General features: G+C 56.5%; 2 protein-coding genes across 4 annotated transcripts in view; one reads left to right on the top strand and one right to left on the bottom strand.

The window, feature by feature from the left end:
• MORN5 (MORN repeat containing 5) overlaps positions 1-2,049 on the top strand; it is a 15,167-nt gene extending 13,118 nt beyond the window's left edge. The window contains exons 5-6 of one of the 2 annotated variants that reach the window (XM_042786840.1): positions 594-709; positions 1,944-2,049. In XM_042786840.1, the coding sequence (XP_042642774.1) occupies positions 594-673 (80 nt within the window). In that variant the 3' untranslated portion in view covers positions 674-709; positions 1,944-2,049. Of the gene's footprint in view, positions 1-593; positions 710-1,943 lie in introns of those variants that run through there. The other variant, XM_042786839.1, reaches the window with a different exon arrangement.
• LHX6 (LIM homeobox 6) lies at positions 1,281-19,827 on the bottom strand. Of its 2 annotated transcripts, XM_042786837.1 has the most exons (10): positions 19,753-19,827; positions 19,140-19,280; positions 18,701-18,886; positions 18,510-18,631; positions 12,675-12,895; positions 9,909-10,009; positions 9,730-9,825; positions 7,610-7,784; positions 6,809-6,912; positions 4,949-5,084 (listed from the first exon to the last, which is right to left on the bottom strand). In XM_042786837.1, exons 1-10 carry the CDS (start codon positions 19,825-19,827, stop codon positions 5,064-5,066), a joined length of 1,242 nt encoding a protein of 413 aa, XP_042642771.1. In that variant the 3' UTR covers positions 4,949-5,063. The 2 variants fall into 2 exon arrangements, with proteins under 2 accessions (XP_042642772.1, XP_042642771.1); XM_042786838.1 differs by lacking the exon at positions 6,809-6,912 and having other exon boundaries at positions 1,281-5,084; positions 19,753-19,785.

Genomic DNA, 19,827 nt, shown 5'->3' with positions numbered 1-19,827 from the left:
ACACTGTCATTATGCTCTGAGAATAAACACGACAGACATGAATACTAACAAGGGACACAGAAGATGGTCTAAACCACGTCTATCAGCCACTATATCAGCTTATTGATACCTGTCATAACATGCATTTCAAAAACAGCATCGAGAGAAAAGCTGGAAGTCACGAACCTAGGTTTTGACTAGATTTTTCTTTACCTTCACTTTTCATAAATCAACAAGCAACACAGACATAGTATTTAAAAAATGTGTATCTTCATTTCTGATAGTTTCAACATATCTCCCGCACATCTCCTGCCCAAAAAGTAAAAAAATAAAATTTATACATGTAAATCTTGCAGTTCTGCCCAAGCTAATCTTATCAAGCAGGTGAATAATCGGTGTCATTGCCATAGATCCAGTACCTCCTGCCTTGACAAATTCCAAAACAATAGGACACAATCTTTTAAAGAAACAAAAAAATGTGTTCTGAGAGATGCCAATGGCTAAAAATGGGTTTATTTCTCAAAGGAAAAATTGCTTGTTTGAGCTGGACCCTAGCAATGCAAAGAGCAGCTCTGACATGGTGATATCTGGCATTCTCTTTATCTCCCTTTTAGACGATGATGAGCATGAATGGATCATTCGGACCTGCCGGAAAGCTTCAGATGAAACAACTGAATATAAACCAAACCCGTGAAAACAGTTTTTGCTAGACGATAATATTCCAACGCAGGTAATCTGATTCACAATAAATCTAATTTGTCCTCGTGGCTTTGTCTCACCCTTTCCCTCCACAGGAACATAATCTTTTTGTCATCCTTGTCAGCACAAACAAAAATTGAAATAATCATTTAATCAGTCATGCTGAGAAAAAGCCATGGAAAAAAAGCAGACTGTACTCACAATAATATTCCTGAGAGGTGTGTAGTGTAGTATATATAAACGTTATTAAGCCTGAAAACAATTTGTTAAAAAGAGTGCCTCAGATTCAGTGTTGAAGTCATTCAAATCCATCTTAATCAACATTATTTTCCCAGATTTTAGTTAGCTGTCCTGGTGAATTCCTTTCCTCTCTTTTTGCTCAGTACGTTGATATTGATTGATCATTGTAATAATGTACACCAGAGGTATTCTTTAATGACTGGTTTGCTAACTAGGAAATTATATCCATTTACTACGAACGTTTGTTGAACTCTCCTGAAGCCAGAGTTTAACAAAATAATAAAAGAGGAAAACTGGGTGGGTTGCTGCTTGATTAGTAAGCCAGAAAGTATTTAAAAATAAAATAAAATGGAATTACATCATTTTCTGGATGTAAGTGCCAGCACTTCTACTTGCATTAACTTTATTTATTACACAAATAAGACATTTACAAAGCACAACATTAAAAGTATGTAACAAAACAGACATTGGTTTTACAAAAAAGTGCTTACAATTTAGTTTTACTTTTTTAAAATAAATATTAGTCTTGACTGTCCACTCATTCAGAGAAATTTTTTTTAACCATTGTAGCCAAGACATGCAGAATTGCAACATGCTACAACAAAATGATTGGCGGATGAAATAAAACTGATGTGTCTATAGTTGGCATCCTACAGATATATCACTGATAGTAGTGCAGGATTTGTTCCCACTCCCCTGTCCCAACTAGTAAGTTGTGTAAGCACCTTTAACTCGGGCATTGGGGTTAACCAGCATGAGCCAAAAAAAAAAAAAAAAATTGGCAGTAAAACTGTAAACCATTCCACTTTCAGACCCTAGCCATATTTAGTTACCTTATTAAACTAGAGTGAAAAGCCTTTCACTGGCTATCTTCATTGCATTTTGTCTGCAAAAGGTTTTGTAAATAGCAACTGGAAAAGTTTAGTACGTGGAGTCTGCATTGCTGCACCAGAACCCATTTGGCAATTACTGAATAAACTAAGAAAATGAGAATGATTTTAATTTTATTTTTTTTAAATCTACAGACAGGAGATGAATGCAAATGACCTGAGATAAGGTTTGGTTCAGTGGCAACAGTCAGTGTGAAATATGTTGTGAAACAATGTATTGAATAAATTAGAGGATTTCTTACATTCTTGGTACAGTTGACTATTTTCCATACACATAATTAGCTCTAAAACTGCACAAGCTGAATTGCTTCCAGTTTTTTTTTTTTTTTTTTGCAAACAATTTGGGCTTAATATAAACAGAGCCTGATTTCTGAATTAGCAAAGCTGCTCCTGGCTACTTACGGGGGAAGGTGCCCCGGAGCACAGCCGGTGCGGGGCAGCTCGCCCCACGGGCGCTGGGGAGCCCACTGCCACGGCGAGAAGCCCCCGCGCTCCCTCTGCTTTGCACTCCGGTCCTGTCGGCGGTATCGGTTACAGAAACTTTGATATACAGTACATTTCACGGGTGGCTTTTTTTTTTTTTTGATCCGTAACTTAAGTTGATATTTAGCAGATACATATTTAACAGCTTCCCTTTCATTGCACCGCCGAGACAGAAGAGAAATGCATCAAACCGTTTTCTCCCTCGACAAAACAGTTGTGGAAATCTCAAGTACTGTGGGATGTCAGGTCAAGTTACAGCCTGAAGTCTCTCCTTCAGTCTTAAATAACTACCCATTCGTTTATGGCACCAATTCCACAACGAAACGATCGTTAGGATGCCCGAGCACAAACGGAGAAGCAAGCCGGGCCGCGGCGACCCTGCCGCCCGCCGCCAGCGCGCGCGGGCGGCCGCAGCAAAGCCCCCGCAACCAGAGGCTCCACCAACGGCCGGCGACGGGGACGGGGACAAAAGTGACTGCAACGGGTGCAACTGGTGATGCCCCCTCCCCGAGGGGACGGCCCTGCGGCAGTGGCTCCGGCCAGGTCAGGCGCGCGGGAGCGCCTTGTCGCTGGCTACACACTGGGAACGGTTATTCGCACGTCAGGAGGTGACAATAAGACTTCGCAGACTTAATTTCCTCTCTCCTTTCACATGTTTTTTTAAATCGGGGATAGAGCTGCTAGCTGCTGGTTGCAATTAGACAGAATACTGGCCTAACTGTCCAAGGTATTACCATCGCACACGCTCTGCATTTTTTGGAAATATATATACATACACACACACAGAGAGGTATGTGTGTGTGCGTGCGCGTGTGTGTATATATATACCTCTGTATATATTTGTTCCAACGAGCATCAATGCATGCTTGTACTCGGTCATTTCTCAAACCAAGAGATCTCGGTGGCCACCCCAGCAGACACCCGCGCCGCCTCGCGCCGTTCCCCGAGCGGCGAGCGTGCCCCGCGGCCGGGCGTCAGCGTCACACGGAGCGCGGGGGGCACGGGCGGGAGAAGGCTTGCCGTGCGTGCAGTGCGGCCTGGCCGAGCCCCGGGGCTGGCTGACCACCCGGCCGACGGCGGAGACTGATCCAGCATCTCCCAGAGAGAAAAACACGTGTTATCTGCAGTTCGAATTGAAAACAAGTTACGTAACGGATGGATTCCTGTCTTCTGTTCCTCAGGCACAGTTCAGTCCTCTTACGCGCTAACTGTGGCTCATAGTAGGCTTTCACATTCTTGGAAACGTGGCCTCACAGACACTTAGCAGCAAGGCAGACCCCTGTGCTTGCGCGGAGAGAGGTTTCGTTACAGACCTGCTCTTGGCGTGGTGCAAACTGAGAAGGGCTGGCAAAGGCTACTTGTTTACTTTTTGTTATTACCGTCAATGAAGGATCATTTCGGAGTTTTTTCCTGATTTGGGGCCAGACTGCTGAGCGCTTCCTTTGCTGTTGCAGCGAGCCCTGCGGTGCCTGCCCCGCCGGCGGCAGTCCTCCCGGGCTGCGCCTTTGTCCCGGGGCTTGGCAGGAGCCGCGGCCGTGCTCCAGCAAGGGAGCACAACAGGAGGGCCGAGGGGAGCGCAGCCGTGCTGCCAGATAAAGGAACATGCCATCACCTTGCTGTCCGCTCAGCTAGCCACTGGCTCCTGCTGGCCTTACTGCGGTTTTCGCCTTTTTAACTGGTCTCCACTTTCTACCCCGCTGTTTCCACTGACCGAACTTGGGTCCACACCAGGGCAGAACATTTCTACGCCTTTACGGCCAGCTTCCATTGACGATTTCCCAGAGTGTGGAGTGTCTGACAGTTTTGTGTAGGTACATTCTGAAATCACCCATTTGTGATCCAATATGACTCCAAGGAAATAAAGTAGCTTGTTAAAAAAGAACAAGAGTAAAAACTAAAAAAAAAAAAAAAAAAAAAAAAAGAAGAAGATTTGGCAGATGGCTGTGAGAGAGATATTCAGTGTTCTAAGAACGAGTCAGCAATCAAAAACTTCAGGGTGCTAAACCTGGCTCTGCCACCAACCCCCACGGTTCCTTTCAGTTTAGGACATCTCAGTTTCCCCTCCTATAAAACGGGGGGGAAAAACACTAAGATTTACTTACCTTAGAGTGATCAAAGGACATGTGATTCTAAAGCACTTTGAGGAGGAAGAAAAACTGCCTATTTCCAGCTGGCATCGTGTTTTCCACTTAGTGGAGTCTCAGCCACCCGCGAGTTTGGCTCAGGAAGGTCTGTGTATATATCGAGTTGCTGAGACAAAAAGCCCATTTCAGATTTCACACGTGCAAGTGGAAATAAGGAGGGATGTCCGGGAACCGACAGCGCTTCACTGGTGCAAAAAGAGAATCAGGCCAAACCACGTAAATTCCTCCTTCCTTTATGTTCAGAGGTGATCATCGACCCCCCCCGAGACTCAGCATGTTCTGGTTTGTTCATATTCCCATGGGTTTGGGAGCAAGATTTGCAAGCACAGTAGAGTCACTAATTTTGACTGTGTCTGGCATCGCCTTGGAGAGACTCACGGTCATTCTACAAGTCCACAAGAAACAAGTGAAAAATGTAACTCTGCACTCAACACACACATACACAGAGTGTCGCTGGAGAAATAATAGTGGATGTTAGGTGCTGGTCAATGGAAATAACTGAGAATGCTGGATCTGAGTTTCTCCTGCGTGACTGATAACAGTTGCCTTGGGCTGGGCGCTGTGTTTCAGCGGCTGAGGGGCAGTGGTGCTGGTAGCGCCATGGGCAGATGAGGAAGAGTTCGCGCAGTCAGTACTGAAAGAGGATGACCTAGTGGGAAAAACGGGAATCGAGCGTTAGCTCCTTTCCGAGGCAGACAGCCCTCGCGATGGAAACGTGCTGTCGGGGACCGACGGAACAGCCGCGTGCCCCGCGGGCGCCCAGGCAGCCGCTTCCCCCTGGAAAACCCTCCGCGGAGCCGGAGCCTGGCCGGGAGCCGCCGGCCCTGCCCGAGGAGAGGGGCCGGCCGGGACAGGCGGCAGCCCGAGAGCGAGCTGCACCTCCGGGCACAGCGAGGGCCGGGAAGCGGCACCACACCGGGCAACACACCGACACCGGTATTTATTTGCTCCGTGACACGGCAGCTGCCGAGAAGGATGAAGATCACTGCCAACGGTCCTCACTCTACCTCGCTTGCTCGCCAGCACGGGCTTCCCTCACGCTGCTGCACCTCGCTGCTCGGCAAACCCAGCGCCCACCCTTGCCATCAGGCCGCGGAAGCAGCCTCTGAGCTGGTCACCGATCGGTTCTTCCACAGCCCCTGCGCTGGGGACCCCGAGAGGAGAGGGGCTGGGTGCCCCACGGGCAGAGGGAAACAGAGACTCAGCGTTTACATGTGTTTTCCCAGGATCTCAGCTATCACTGCTTTTAAAAAAAATTTTGGATGTGGAAAAAGAGGCTGCTTCAGGTTTCAGGAACTCAACATGCAAGTGATTGTTTGGAAAAAGAGCTGGTTGGGGGGGAAGCTCCGTGTCCTGAGAACCCAGTTCTACAACAGCTGCGAGCAAGGAATGACTTTTAAATCACAGGAGCTACTTGCTGCAGTGAAGTTTCTCTGAATGACAGCACCAGGACTGTGTAAGATTTTCCAGCTCGCTTGCAGATATCATGACAAAATGGTAGTGTTTAGACTGAAAAAGTAACTTTGCTGTGCCCCTGCTTGTGCTTAGCGAAACAGAGCTCAATATGCTACCGTTGCTGCACCGAATAGAGAGATTTGAAAAGAGATGCTGAGAACTTCTAACAGTAAAGACAAATGCTAAAACCAGTAAGAGTTGCCAAAGGCTCAGTGTTTCCTCAAAGCAAAGCCACTTAAACTTGGATCCTAAATAAATTCTCGTGAGCCTAAGCATGTTTCAGAATTCTTGCCCCAAAATAAGCTGTGTGTTAGAACAGACAAGATATTTTAAATGCTGAACAGAAAAATATCAATATGCAATACTGTTTCCTGGCCAGACATTGTGAAATAACATTCCTACTTTAGTTATTGTAACAGCCAGTTGTTATTTTTTTAAGCAATACTGGAATCCCCAAGAAATTAATCTTTCTTATGGAAAACTGGAAAGTTATCGCAGGATAAAAGTTCCCCCTGCTCCGTTGTTAACGGCCAGTCGCTGTTTGCACCGACAGCGCGTGCAGAGGGACGGAGCAGGAGAAGGGAGCTCGTTGCACAGGGGAAGGGGAGAAATCAGAGAGAGAGGAGGTCAGGTAGGAGGATGTCAAAAGCCTTCAGCGAATGCAGGCACAGCATCCCAGCACATCACGACAACGAGGGGTATTTAGTGAAGAGCAACGTGATGCCATTTTGACCAACAGTTGGTGCATCCATCTAGGGCCACCGAAATTAAGAAGAGACACATGAGTGGGCGGCGGCTGGCAGAGATCATGGAGAAGCGGTGATGCTGACAAGAGACAGCAGTGGCAATGGTGTCACACAAAAATCTTTGCTACAGTTGAGGTTTGGCCCCAAAGCCTGAAACAGGGACTACAATTACCTTCTCACCCCTATTAGATAGTGGTCCTTCCATGTCTGCTTTGAGGTGCACTGGTGGAGCAGTGTAGGGAAGTCTACAGTGCACTTGTCCACACTGTACCTGACCTGTGGATGAGAAGAGGCTTCAGCCTCTGTTACTACAAACAACACACACCCTCCAACCGGCACGGCCAGGCTTCCACCGGGGAGCGGACGGGACACGCGTGGAAGAAGAGGTGCCCGGTGGATCAGGCGGAGGGGCAGCAGGACGCACGTTTTGCTACCGCTCACGTGGGCGAGGGAGGGGAGAAGCCTCACGAGAAACACGGAGCCAAAACCTCCGTCCAGACATGACCAAAGCTGCCTGCCACTCGCAATGATTCACCGGCGCTTGGCAACTGTTAGAGAAAGCAGCTCTGATCTTGTGAGCAGGAAGGAGACCACTTGACCACCGAGCTCAACGGGGCACATTCACGCCTCTTTCTCCATGACAAAGAAAACACAAGGAGGGCCAAGGAGCAGGCAGGTAGAGCCCAGGCAGTGACTTTCCTGGGGATGAGGTATGGAGGGAAAGAGGCTGCAGCAGCCCCCCCTCTCCCCTCCTTCCTCACAAACAGCCCTGCAGCAAATCCCAAAGACAAAAGTCCATCAGCTACGAGGAGGAGGAGGAGGAGCAGCCCGTGCTCCAGCCGTGCACCCACAGCACAAAGGGGGTTTTGACAGCGCTCCGTGCCGCGGTGCCTCCGCCTGCTCCCGGGGAGCAGCCCCCCGCCCCGCCGCCCCCGAGCGCCCGGCCGCCGGAGCCCTGCGAGCCGGCACTTACTTTCTATGTATCCGTGCAGCGTCACCATCCGGGCCCGCTCCGGGCTGCTGAAGGGCGAGTAGTGAATGTCATCGGAGAGCGAGGAAGGGATGCGGGACGGGGGGGCTCCCGAGGGCGGCACCGTGTGCTGGGGGGTGTGTTTTTTATGGCGGGCTCTGCAGTTTTGAAACCAAACCTGAAACAGAAGCGGCAGACCTCGTGTCAGTGGAGACAGCTGGATTGACGTGTGGTCCTTCACCAAGACCCTGTGATGGGTGTCTCTTCCAAGTATTTAAGAAAAAGGAATCTGATTTAGAAATCGCCATGCTGCAATACCTCATCAGCACTCCATCAGCTTCAATAGCCTTGTATGACACTCACTAGAGCGAGAGTCTTGTCTCAAGGCAGTACAGACATTAAGGTGCTTGAAGTGGCATCTCTGCTATCTTGGTCAAAACTAACACTGTTCTTTATTAGGGTAATTAAAACTTCCAAGCCTGTTGCAGGAGTCACTGACTGAAACACCCTGAGTAGGAGATGCAGAAACTCACATTAACGATCACACTATTCCCTTCCACACCGAAATGGTTTCAAAGGCAAGCTGCTCCCCGAGCTCGAAGGGCTGTGAAAGCCCTCGGTAGCCGCACCGTACCGGCCGGGGGAGCAGCCGGGCAGCAACACCCCCCGCACCCCAGCTTTGGCTGGACTCATCCATCCCAGCATATGCAAAGCTTCGTCCCTGCACAGCTTCCACTGCACACGATGGGAGCACCTTGTAAGGTCTTATTTAGATTTTAACCTTCAACCCCAGCTAGCCTGGCCTAAAAAGCACAGCTGAGATCAGCTGGGAAACGCGTGAGCACATGGCAAAATGAGGGGAGACAAAACCAAGTAAAAGCTTAGACAAGGAGAAGATATGCCTTTAGGAACGATGAATACAATATTGTTTTAATCACTTGTGGTTTATCATATTCAAAAACCACATCAGCAGAACATTAAGGCTGAGAAGGAAGGGTGGGATACAGCCCTAGTCCATGTGAGCAGCAGGTATGAGCCCTCTGACCATGTCTCACTGCTTTTAATTAAAGGAATAGTTAGGGGATTACATCCCAGAGTTAAAACATGCATGGAAGGGGGATTTTTTTATGCTAATATGGTGATTTCTTTCTTATGCTTTAATTTTTGAAAGATAGCTGGGATTAAAAAATCTTCTCCAAGGCTGAGCGAAGCTCAGTTCTCTGAGGTCAAGCATGCTGGACCACAGAGAAGGAAGCAGTCGTAAGCATTTGACAAATTGTTTCCTGTTCAAAAGCGCCTTTAAAAAATATCCACATAAAAAATAGTCCAGTGCTCAGACTGCTTGATCTTTAGCTAAATGAAGAATCTCAATAACTGTGGCTCGAGCCAGATTTTCACACACGAAATTGAAATGTGTCATTGGCAAAACAGTCCTGGATGAAAGCTCCAAATTTATTTTAATCAGTCATGTTTTTTATTGCATGCAGAAAGTGTGTCAGCAGAACATTAATGTGAAGAGTATAAATGTCACTGAGGGGCAAAGCTGGGCTGTCTACGAGATGGCAAGCTGGGAGTTGCAGAGGGGGCATTTCTCTCAGTCCCTACCGCTCCGCTCTCCCTCCCTCCCAAATGGCACAAGCGCGGGGACTTCCCTGCCACCGTGTCCCCTGGGGCTGCCAAACTCCTTTTTCTTTAAACTTCTCGATCCCAACGCTTTCCAAAGCAAGCCAACTTTGCCTGCTCACGGTGGGGATGGCTGCAGCTGCTGGGGAAGCGCCCATGCCCGCCGTCAGGGCAGAGCACGGAGCTCCGGGGCTCTGTGCTAACAGCAGCTTTCCCATCTGGCAATTGACTGGGACTGGCTGGGGCTGCGCGTTGGGGATTTTTGCCATTGCACCATAAGGGGGAAAAACCAGCCGAAACCCCATGAGCGAGGCAGAGGAAGGAAGGTGCTGGCATCGCAGCGGGAGCCGGCGAAGCCAACACGCCGTCGAGGCTGCTGCAAGTCCCAGGGAGCGAGGGGCTACAGAGATGCGAGCCCTGTCTCGTGCCAGCCTTTTGGGGTGCCCCCCTCTTCCCCGCCTGCACCCTGCCCATCCCTGCCCGCCCCGGCTGCCCCTCACCTGAATGACTCTCCGACTCAGCCCCGTCATGTCCGCCAGCTTCTGGAGCGTTTGTGCATCGGGGTTGTTGTCCTGAGCAAACTGTGCCTGCATGACCTGGGAGGGGAGAGGAGAGAGGGGGTCAGGATGAGGCCGGGGAGCCGCAGCCCCTCCGGCTCCCCCCGGTCCCCCCGCTCTACCTGCAGCTGCTCGGCGGTGAAGGAGGTGCGAGCCCTCTTGGCCGGCTTCGGCTGGCTGTCCTGCTCCGAGGGCACAGCCCCCTCCAGCGTGATCCCGTTGCCTACGAGAGAGAAGCCCCCATGTGCCGCAGGTCGCAAACTCCCCTGCCTGCCCGTCACCCCCGCGCGCAACAGCCGCTTGACCGGGGCGGGGGGGGGACACCCGACATCGCGCCATGGGGCACCCACAGCATCCCTTGCTGCAGGCTGGAGGAAGAAGAGCGGAGCCGGCACTGCCACGCGGGAGCTGCCCCGGGCTGCTGAGCCCCTCCACGCACCGGGAAGGAGACCCCCCCCACCACCTCCAAGGTGTTTACCACTAAATTAAGAAAAAAAACCACAGCGAGTTGGCGGCAGCCATGGGGAATGAGGGCTGGGGAGATGGCAGCGGGAAGATGGGTGCCGAGGCGGCGTGCGAAGGAAAGCACTGATGTCCTGCCGGCCTTCACGCATGGTCAGCGCTCGGCCGTGTCCCCGAGCAAGCGGCTCAGAAGGGGACCCTGCCTCTTCCGGGCTCACCAACATCCATCACTCCTGCCCCACGCTGCTCCCCACGACCCCGTCGGCCCCTGCGGGCGCTGCCTCCATCACTCATTTCATTCGCTCAGAGCCTTTCAATGGGATTTTTTGCTCCAGCCCCAAATCCTCCAAACCCACCCTGACCTCCTCCACCTGGATCCCGGAGCAGCGTCAGAAGCAGCACCATCTCCATGGTCTTGGGGTGCCAGTGACCCTCCCCCCCGCCCCGTTACGTGGTGCCCGGGCTCTGAGCAACAACCTCCCTGAAAGGAGGATGTGCTGGTGTGAGGGGACCGTCCACCCCCTCCCCAGGCACCAGGGTGAGCCCGGTCGTGCTCGCACAGCTATGGAGCCTGCGGGGAGGGCGGCTGGAGACGGGGTTCCTCGTTCCTCACCAGGGTCCCTGCTGCAGCCTGTGTCGGGCCCGGGTGCGGGTGAAGCACCGAGTGATGGATGAGGGGAGGATGCCTGAGGGGGCTGGCGCTCGCCCCGCTCCCAGGATGCGCCTGCACAACCCGGCGCTCGCTCTGCGAGCTGGACCGGGCTGTGATTGTCTTGGCTTGAGTTGAAGGACTTTCTCATATAGTTTGACTTGTTCTTTTCGGATGATGAATGGGACTCTGACTTCAGCAACATCTGTTTATTTTTCTTGTATGTAAAACCTCATGTGCAGAAGAAATTGCTGGGTAATTACTGGAGGAGGGGAGCGTGGCCCTCCAACTCCGCAGCAACTGCAGCTCTCCAGAGCAATCCCATCCCCTCCTCAACACGAGGGGCCACTGGGACGCGGGCACCCACAGAGGACACTCACCACGTGCCCCAGCACCGCCCGATGCCCTGAGGCTCAGCCCACACCGGCAGGTCCTTACGAGCAGCATCAAACCCACGCTCGGCTGGGGCAGTGGCTCTGCGGGACCCCCCAGCACCAGACCCCGCCGTCCTCGTACCGTCCCGTTCCTCCAGCCCCGCGGTTTGTCCCCTCTATCCCTGCTCCCCACCGCCTCTCTCGCGCCTCCGCAGCAGCCAACCACAGGGACCAACACGCCGCGAGTCGCGTCCCGACCCAGAACCCTCCCAGCCCAACCGGGCACTCTGTTTTCATCCTCTTACTCAAACACTGTAAACAGAAACACTGATTATTTTCACGTCAGGTTGTTAATGGCTTCCACATGCTGGAAACACGACATGCCGGCGCACGACGTGTGCCTCCCCGTGCCCACCAAGCTAGCGAGGGGCACAGAGGGCTGGAGCCCTGCTCCCAGCCGGGGACGATGCCCCAGCCCCAGGAGGGTCCTGGGCACAGGGGCCTGGGGGAAGGTGGCCCTGGGCGCTTCCCTGGGTGGCTGTGGCCGCACAGCATCCCCAGGCACCCTCCCTTGCACGCCACGGGCCCACGTGACAAAAGCAAACAGCCTCTCAGCCACCGTGGCCATCGCTCCCCACGGGCACAAGACAAACCTGGCTTCATCCCCAGCCCATGGGCAGGACCCAGCCGGGCTCCCTCATGCCCCCGGCACGGCCAAGCTCCTGCGGTGCTGAGCCCACGAGGCTGCTCGCTCCCCTGTCAACATATCTTGGGTGCTTTCCAACGCAGGACAGCCCCTGGCACCGCTCGGCCTCCCTGTGCACCGCGTCGGACTAACCCCAGCAATCTCTTCCTCTGAGCATCCCCCCGGCCGCTGCCACGCAGGAGGATGGGGCTGGGCTCAAGGGGACGGGAGCTGTGGCCCGGCATGACCTCGGTGTCACCGACTTGATGGGGAAAGCAGAGGCTGGCCGCTGGCGGCGTGCTGCGGTGGGGACAGCAGCACCCGGCGCGGTCCAGCTGGGAGCGGCACGTCCCCGGGCGGGCAGGGCGGGTGGAAAATGATGGGAAGGGTTTGTCGGATGGCCAGCTTTCCCACCTTCTAGATTGATGACTCACAGCCTCAAAATCCCAGTGGCTTCCTCACGCGCTGCGTGGCTGCACGGGGCCGAGGGCTCGACCCCGGGACACACGGGTCTGCCGCGAGCCGCGGGTGCTGCCGGCACGTTGATCACCCCAAGCCTCGTGCTCAAGCCCCCACCCCCCAGAGCCACCCATCACCCTCTTTTCACAACCAGCAGGACCAACCCCAGCACCCCACGCTGGGGGTCAGCGCGGGGGACAGGGACGGCCCCGCACGGTCCCCGGGGCGAGGCCGCGACCCTGGCGATGGGGCTGCGTACCGTTTTCCGCTGCTCGCTTGAGGTTCTCTATCATGGTGTCGTAGTGAATCCGGCACAGCACCTTCTCCTCCACCAAGCCGAACTCCTCGCCGGTGGAGAGCTGCCGCTTGCAGGAGAAGCAGGCGAAGCAGGCGAGGTGGTAGGCGTTGCCCCGCGCTCGCCGCACCCAGTCGCTGGCGTAGATCTGCCTGCCGCAGCGGGCACACTTTGTACCAAACCGGCTGCGGGAGGAGAAGAGGCAGGATGAGAGCAGAGCGGGCAGGATGAGAGCAGGCAGCAGGACACCGTGGCGCCGGGCGCTGCTGCCAGCCCCAAATCGCTCGCCCCAGCCAGCCCCGACCCCACAACGCCGACGCGGGGAAGGGGCTGCAGCGAAACCGCCCCAGCGGTGCCGTTCCCCCGCGGCAGGGCAGCGGCGCGGGCCGGAGCGGGGTGGGACTCGCCACGGCCCCGCGGCGCCAGACACGGCCGAGGTGACGCAGCGCCATGAATCAGCTTCCAAGCCCATGGGCTTTTTATTTTGATAACAGCCAGTGTGAGACTCGGATGGAAACTCTGTCAGAGCCGGTTCTCTCCCGTTGCCATAAATCAAAACATGTGTTTTCTCCTCACACGTACAGGCGCACGCATCTACTTTTTCCTCCTACGAGGAGTCTCCTCGCTGCAAGAGGACAACGATTGCGCTTAAGTGAGTTACGCTGGAAAGTAGCTCAATGCAACGAAGAGGCAACAAGACAGCCAGGATCCCCACGCTGGGCGCTGGGCATTTGCACATGCTCCTGAAAAAAAAAACCCCACTTCTGCCAGGATGCTGCTGGCCAAGGGCGAGCGATTCCCGGGGAGCCACAGATGTGGCCACCGTGGCCCTGCACCCCCACGCCAGCCTCTGCCAGGAGGTGCTGCCTGCAGTGCAGGCAGGGCCAGGCACGGCCTTGTTTTGGCTTCTGCATTTTAGTATTCTGCTGCTTAAAAGCAACAACAAAAAAAATAATAAATGCAACGAGCAGCAAGCAGCAGCAAGAGCAGCGGGGGGGGAAGCGAGCATCTCCTCCCTCACCGCAGAGCTGGTGCTGGCTCCGACACAGCCCCGACCGCAGCCGCTGCGCTTCCCCGCGCACCCACCGCCACCCCCCTCGGGCTCCCCCCCGGCCCCCCACGCTCCTGACCCCCGCGGGACGCGGAGCCGCCGCCAGCCCTGCCCGAGCAGCTCCAGCAGCTCTCAGCGCTGGCACAAAACACCGAGATGACTGCACCAGGCAGCAGGACACCCCCCCGCACCGCCAGCCCCCCGGTTTCGGTCGGCCAGAGCAGCCCCAGCCGCTGCAGGCGGGCGGTGGAGGAGCCCGGGTCGAGCCCAGCTCGGCCAACGCTGCCCGTGCCCGACCCCACGCCGCAGAGCTGCTGCCCACCGTGGGCTCAGCGAGAGGCAGAAAGACCGTCCTGTGCTGGAATTACTAATTGCAAAACTATTTGGGAGGAAAAGAAAGGTTTCAGTTTTTCAGCCTGACCATAGCTGACCAAAAAAACAAACCAAAAAAAAAAAAAAAAAGGCTGCTTTAGAGAGGACATTTCTGTGCTGAAATTATACAGACTTAGCTAAGAGACTTCACTAATTTACTTCAGATGGGAACATTGTAAACTGACTTTGTGCCAGCTAGTTTATATAAACGCACAAACAAAAGAACTGTATTAATTTTTTATTTAGAAGTAAAGATCATTCCTGTAAATTGAATTACTTTGAACAATGTGCTATGTAAACAGTCGTACTTGCTGAATGGTATCAAGCGAGGGGCAGGCTTACCGAGCTAATAGCACGTGGTAATCGCTGCTCCCCGCTTGAATCACAGCCTGCCGCGGGGAGGGGGGAGCACAGCACGGGGACGGGCACATCGCGACGCCTCTGGGACCGAGGGGAAACTGAGGCACGGGAAAGGTCACCCATCGCCACCACGCACCAACTGGGATCTGGGAGAGGAGACACCCAGGTGGCCCCAGACCCAGGGCACGGTGTGACCCCCCCCGGGGCCAGGAGGGGTTGGTGGGGGTTCCCGGGGCCGCAGCAGCCGGGGCTGAGGCCACGGTCCCCGGCAGAGCCACGGCAGGAGCAGCGCCCGGCGCGGGGGCTGCGGCACCGGCAGCTGCCCGCGCTGTGCTTTGCAGCTCTTGGCCAACATCTGCCTCCGGCACCCGATCGGGTTTTACAGAAACCGAACTGAGCTGGGGCTGGGCACCCGCTGCCACCCAACAGAGACTGTCACCGCAGGGACCGCCACCAACGCGGGAACGGGGAGAGAAACACCTGCCCTGACCCCTCACCACCGGAAACAATGGCTCGAAAATAAAGCAGACTCGAATTCACTGAGCTCACAGGACAGTGAGAGCCCGACGAGCCCCATCGGCTCAGGGCTGTGGGGCACCCCACGGCAGGGACGGGGGTGGGACAGGGCCGCGCTGCAGCGGGGGGACGCAGAGCCAAAGGCTTTCCCTGAGCCCAGCACTGCGGCGCAGGCCGGGCACCAGCAACCGCTGCTGGAGCCGCCGGCTCAGGTCCCGCACGCCGGGTCTGTGGTCGGGCGAGCGGATGCTGCCGCCTCTCCGCGACGGTTAATGCCGGGAGATGGAAACTGCCAACAGCTTTACCAGGAGAGACTCGTCCCAGAGAGACTCATCCCACCTCCCCCAGGAGCAGCCGCAGCATCTGGGGCGCAGGAAGAGCGGAGGCGGGAGGACGCCCGGGCGCGTCCTGGCTCTCACACACCACTTGTACCCGGGTGCTGCAGGTCCCTGAGCCCGCGGGGACCAGGCAAGGGCCACCCACAGCTCCAAACATCCTCGTCCCCTCTTGGGCCAGCTCTGTAGGAAGCTCCTAACACAGCCCCCCCCCCCCCCTCCCACCCAGGCAGCCGTGGCTTCCAGGCACCCCCCAAACCGCCCAGCGGACTAGCAGCGGGTTGCCTCACAAGCCCACCTGCCCGCCGAGCCCCAGCGGTGCTCGAGCAGGAGCATCATCCCAGCAGGGCACGACAGCAAGGGGCAACGGAGGCCACCTGGGCCACAGCCGGGCTGCGGGTGCTGGCCCACCCACCGCACAGCTCTTTCTCTATCCCAGCCCCCAGGGACACGTGCCGGGGCCGGTGACCCCCACGCTCGCATGCCCAAGGGCTGCCCAGCGAGGCAGGGAGCCACGGGGGGTCACGGCAGGGTGCTGTGGGAATCACCCGTGGATCACGCCGGGCCTCCCCTGCGACCGGAGCCGTGGGAGCTTGGCTGTGGGAGCTTGGCTGTGAGCAGCCCTCGCATCGCCCGGGAACGCAATGTTCCGCTCAACCAACTCCAATTTTAATCCGTTTCTCCTCGAACCGCCGGAGCCCTGGATGCCAAATGCAATTATTTGACAAGACACAGGAAACAGCAGCGTTTGCTTAAAAACACACACACGAGGCCGCGGAGCCGCGGCAGCACCAGCACTTCACGTGAAGGGGGCAGGGAAGGTCGGGCAACCCAGGCCGAAACGCGCTCACTGTTGGGCAGTGCCCGTGGGCAGCCCCACTCCTGACAGCCCCCCCCCACCAATCCCCAGCTGTCCACCAGCAGCCCCAGCGCCCCGGTGTGATAAAAGCTGCCGTGAGTTCCGTGCGATGCGCGTCCCACCGCCCCTTCCCATCTGCCTTGGCTCCAAAGACCCGCACGCGTTAGGATGGGTTCTCTGTTTTGCTTTAAAAAAAAAAAAAAACAAAAAAAAACCCAAAAACCCCAAACAAACAAACAAACAAAAAAACACACACACACACACACAAAAAAACCCGCACACTTCATCTGCAGCAAATAATAAATAATAATAATAAAATTAAAATCTCAAAAGTCAGATTTCTCCTTTACCAAGCGCCGGTCCCGGGCTCCTCAGCCTGCGGGTCAGGGTGCTCCCGGGAGCCGTGCGGGTGCAGGAGGGGGCCGGGGCTGGGCCAGTGGCCCCCAAGCCGGGTTTGCCCCCCCGAGGGGTGTCTGCCCCAGCCCCGGCGAGCGGCTCCCGGCCGCAGAACGGCACCGACGGGGCGGCTCAAAGCAGCGGGAGCGACCCCCGCCCGCTGCGCACCCCCCCCCCCCCCGGCACCGCCCCGGGGTCGGCCGAGCCCGCAGCGAACCCCGCGGCCCCGGGGGTTGGGGACCAGCGGGGCGGCCCCGCGCCCGCCGTTTCACCAAAAAAAATTTAAAAAAACCCAACACAAACAACAAAAAAAAAACACAAACCAAAAAATACAACAACAACAAAAAAAAACACCCAACCCCCCCATCTTTTTGTGCAAAAGGCAAGTACAGAGCGCGGGCTGAGAGCCCCCCCGCCCCCGAACCCAGGAATTGGGGGTGTCCTGCGGCGCCTTCAGCGATTTTCGTTTTAGTTTTCTTTTGGCATCCCCGCGGGCAGAGACCGCGCAGCGCCCGCCGGCGCGGAGGGTGCTGCCCGGGGGGTTCTAGCTAAATAGATTTATTTTTAACAGATGTTATTCGCTGTATTTGCTCGAAGGCAATTTAGAGATCCAGCCGCTACTTAAAAACCGCCTTTGGAAAGGTCCAGTCTTTAAAAAAAAATTATAAAAATAACGGAATCGGAATGGTTATTAATAAATGAAAACGCTGAAAGTGCCCCGAAGCAGCACAGCAGCACCGCGGACTTCCCTAAACCTTTCTGTTGAGAGTGAAGGAGATTTCGGTGAAATCACCAAAAAAAAAGAAAAAAGAAAAAAAAAGAAAAGCAGTTTTAAAATAATAATAAGAAGAATAACAACAACAACCGAACAGGACGCGGAGCGGGGACTGATCCGGCTCTCGGCAGCCCCGCACCCCTCGGCGGCACCGAGCCCCGGATCGGGGGCTGAGCCGCGGATGATCAAGGATTTGGAGACCCTCTCAATATAAAAACCACTGGAGAAATCTCAGCCGTATTTCCCCCCGAGCACACCCTGCCCGCGGCACCCCCGGCCCGCTCCGCTGCGGCGGGAGGATGCTGCCAGCCCCCCCGCCGGGTCATTCCCACGTCCTGCCCGTGCTTCCCGTTCCCCTCGGGAAAAACCGTATTCCCTCATCCCGGTGGGATGGGGAAATTCCGAGCGGGGGTCTCTGATGTTTAGTTAAACCCCAGTGAAGGCGCTCAGGACCCTCCACCCTCTCATGCCGCTCTTTTAGAGGAAAAAAATCGTGGATTGCAGGTTTTTAACCAAATGAGCGTGGAAGCCAGAAGCAGCCTCCTTGCGGGACACGCTCCCGCGTGGGGTGCGGGTCCGGCCCGAGCCCACCGGCACCCGGCGAGCCCCGGCCCGGCCGCGGCGCTTTGAGCTGCCGGTAATTTGTTTCGGTTCTTAAACTCGCTCCCGGCACGGACGCTTCGGACATTTGGGGTGCCAGATCACAGGGAACTTTCCAAAAACCCTCGGGCAGCGCAGCCCGGTCGGGCTCACACCGACCCCCCCCCGGCAGCAGCCGGGCCGCGGCCGCACAACCGCCCTTTCCCCAAGGCGAGGGGGACCATTCCCCGCCGCGCAATCCCCACGGAGCATCCCACCGCGGTGCCGAGGGGGTCAGGAACCACCGGGGGAGGTGTTGCAGCTGCACCCCCAAATCCCCTTCCTCCCCGAGGGGACGCCTCCCCGCCGGGCCGCTCCGGGGAGCCCGGTGGCTTTTCCAAACCTTCTCCCCGCCGCCGGCGGGGTTGCAGCCCTCGGGCAGCCGGCAAGGATGCGGAGCCCCCCAGACCCCCCCAAAGAAACCCACTGGAGCCGGGGTTTCAGCGCGGAGCTTCCCCCCCCCCCCCCCCCTCCCCACCCAGCCCGTGTCCCCTACCTGAAATAATCCATCTTGCAGAAGATCTCCTTGTTCTTGATGTAGCAGCTGTGCTGCTGCCGCAGCGAGGTGCGGCACACGGAGCACTCCAGGCAGCGAACGTGCCAGATGAGGTTGTTCACCTGCGGCAGAGAAGGGGGCTGAGACCCGGGGCCACCCGCCGCCCCCCGCCGCCCCCCGCCGCCGCTCACCTTGAGCAGGTACCGGTCGAGGATCTCCAGCCCGCAGCTGGAACAGACGTTCTTGCCGGCCGACGGCGTGGAGGAAGAGGAGGAGGATGGCGGGGAGCAGACGGACGGCGTGGAGGGCGTGCTGGGCGCCGAGCGGGCGTCCTCCTTCTCCAGGGCGCCGGGCAGCGGCTCCCCATCGGGCTGCGACTGCGGGGCAGAGCCACCGCGGGGCCGTCAGCCGGGACCCCACGTCCCCCCGCGGCCCCCGGCCCGGCGGGTCCCGGTGAGTCCCCGGCCCGGCGGGTCCCCGCAGCCCCCGGCCCGGCGGGTCCCGGCGGGTCCCCGCAGCCCCCGGCCCGGCGGGTCCCCGCAGCCCCCGGCCCGGCGGGTCCCGGCGGGTCCCCGCAGCCCCCGGCCCGGCGGGTCCCGGCGGGTCCCCGCAGCCCCCGGCCCCGCTTACCATGGCGCGGGAGTGCGGGTCGAGGCAGCGGGCGCTCCCCTTGGGCAGCGGCTCCGGCGGCATCACCTTGCGGGAGAGAGCGGGAGAGGGAGGCTGCGGCTCCATGCGCCGGGCGAGAGCGGGGCACCCTATATAAACCGCCTCAAAACAATAAATAAGAACTTTCTAGTGGCCATTTAAATCCTTTGCAACAAAAGCTGCGTCTCTTTAATGAAGCAATTTGAATGTGGATTGAATTCTCTCCCTGCCTGCACTTAACCCGGGCCTCTTGAAGTAATCGCTCGGTTCCCATGCGAGCCAAAGCGCTGAAAAAACCCCACAAACTACCTGCAATTAGAAATTGCCGTAAATGCCCGAGATAAGAGGTACCCAGAGTGTCAATTCCGGCTGTCAATCAGGGAATCCATCAGGCCACCCAAAGAATTGCAAATTTGATTTTTTTAATGGTAGTAATTAAAAATCGAAATTCTTCCCCCTCTCCCTCCGCCGAGCACAAAACGCCCCAGAAAACGCCGGGATGGAAAATCCTCCTCTCGGGCGCGGGGGAGCAGCGAGCGGGCCCCCCCCCCCCCCCGGCCCCGTTCCCGGTACCGGCCCCGACGGCAGCGCTCACCTTGCCCGGCTCGGCGCCGGCCGGGGCGCGGCGGCCCGGGCCCCGGGGCTGCCCGCCCCCATGGCTCCGGTGCAT

Source organism: Tyto alba, unplaced genomic scaffold, assembly GCF_018691265.1.
Source record: "Tyto alba isolate M040663 unplaced genomic scaffold, T.alba_DEE_v4.0 Super-Scaffold_11, whole genome shotgun sequence".
Lineage (NCBI taxonomy): Eukaryota > Metazoa > Chordata > Aves > Strigiformes > Tytonidae > Tyto > Tyto alba.
The sequence above is the reverse complement of the archived record's forward strand: the minus strand, read 5'-3'. Positions and strand labels throughout refer to the sequence as shown.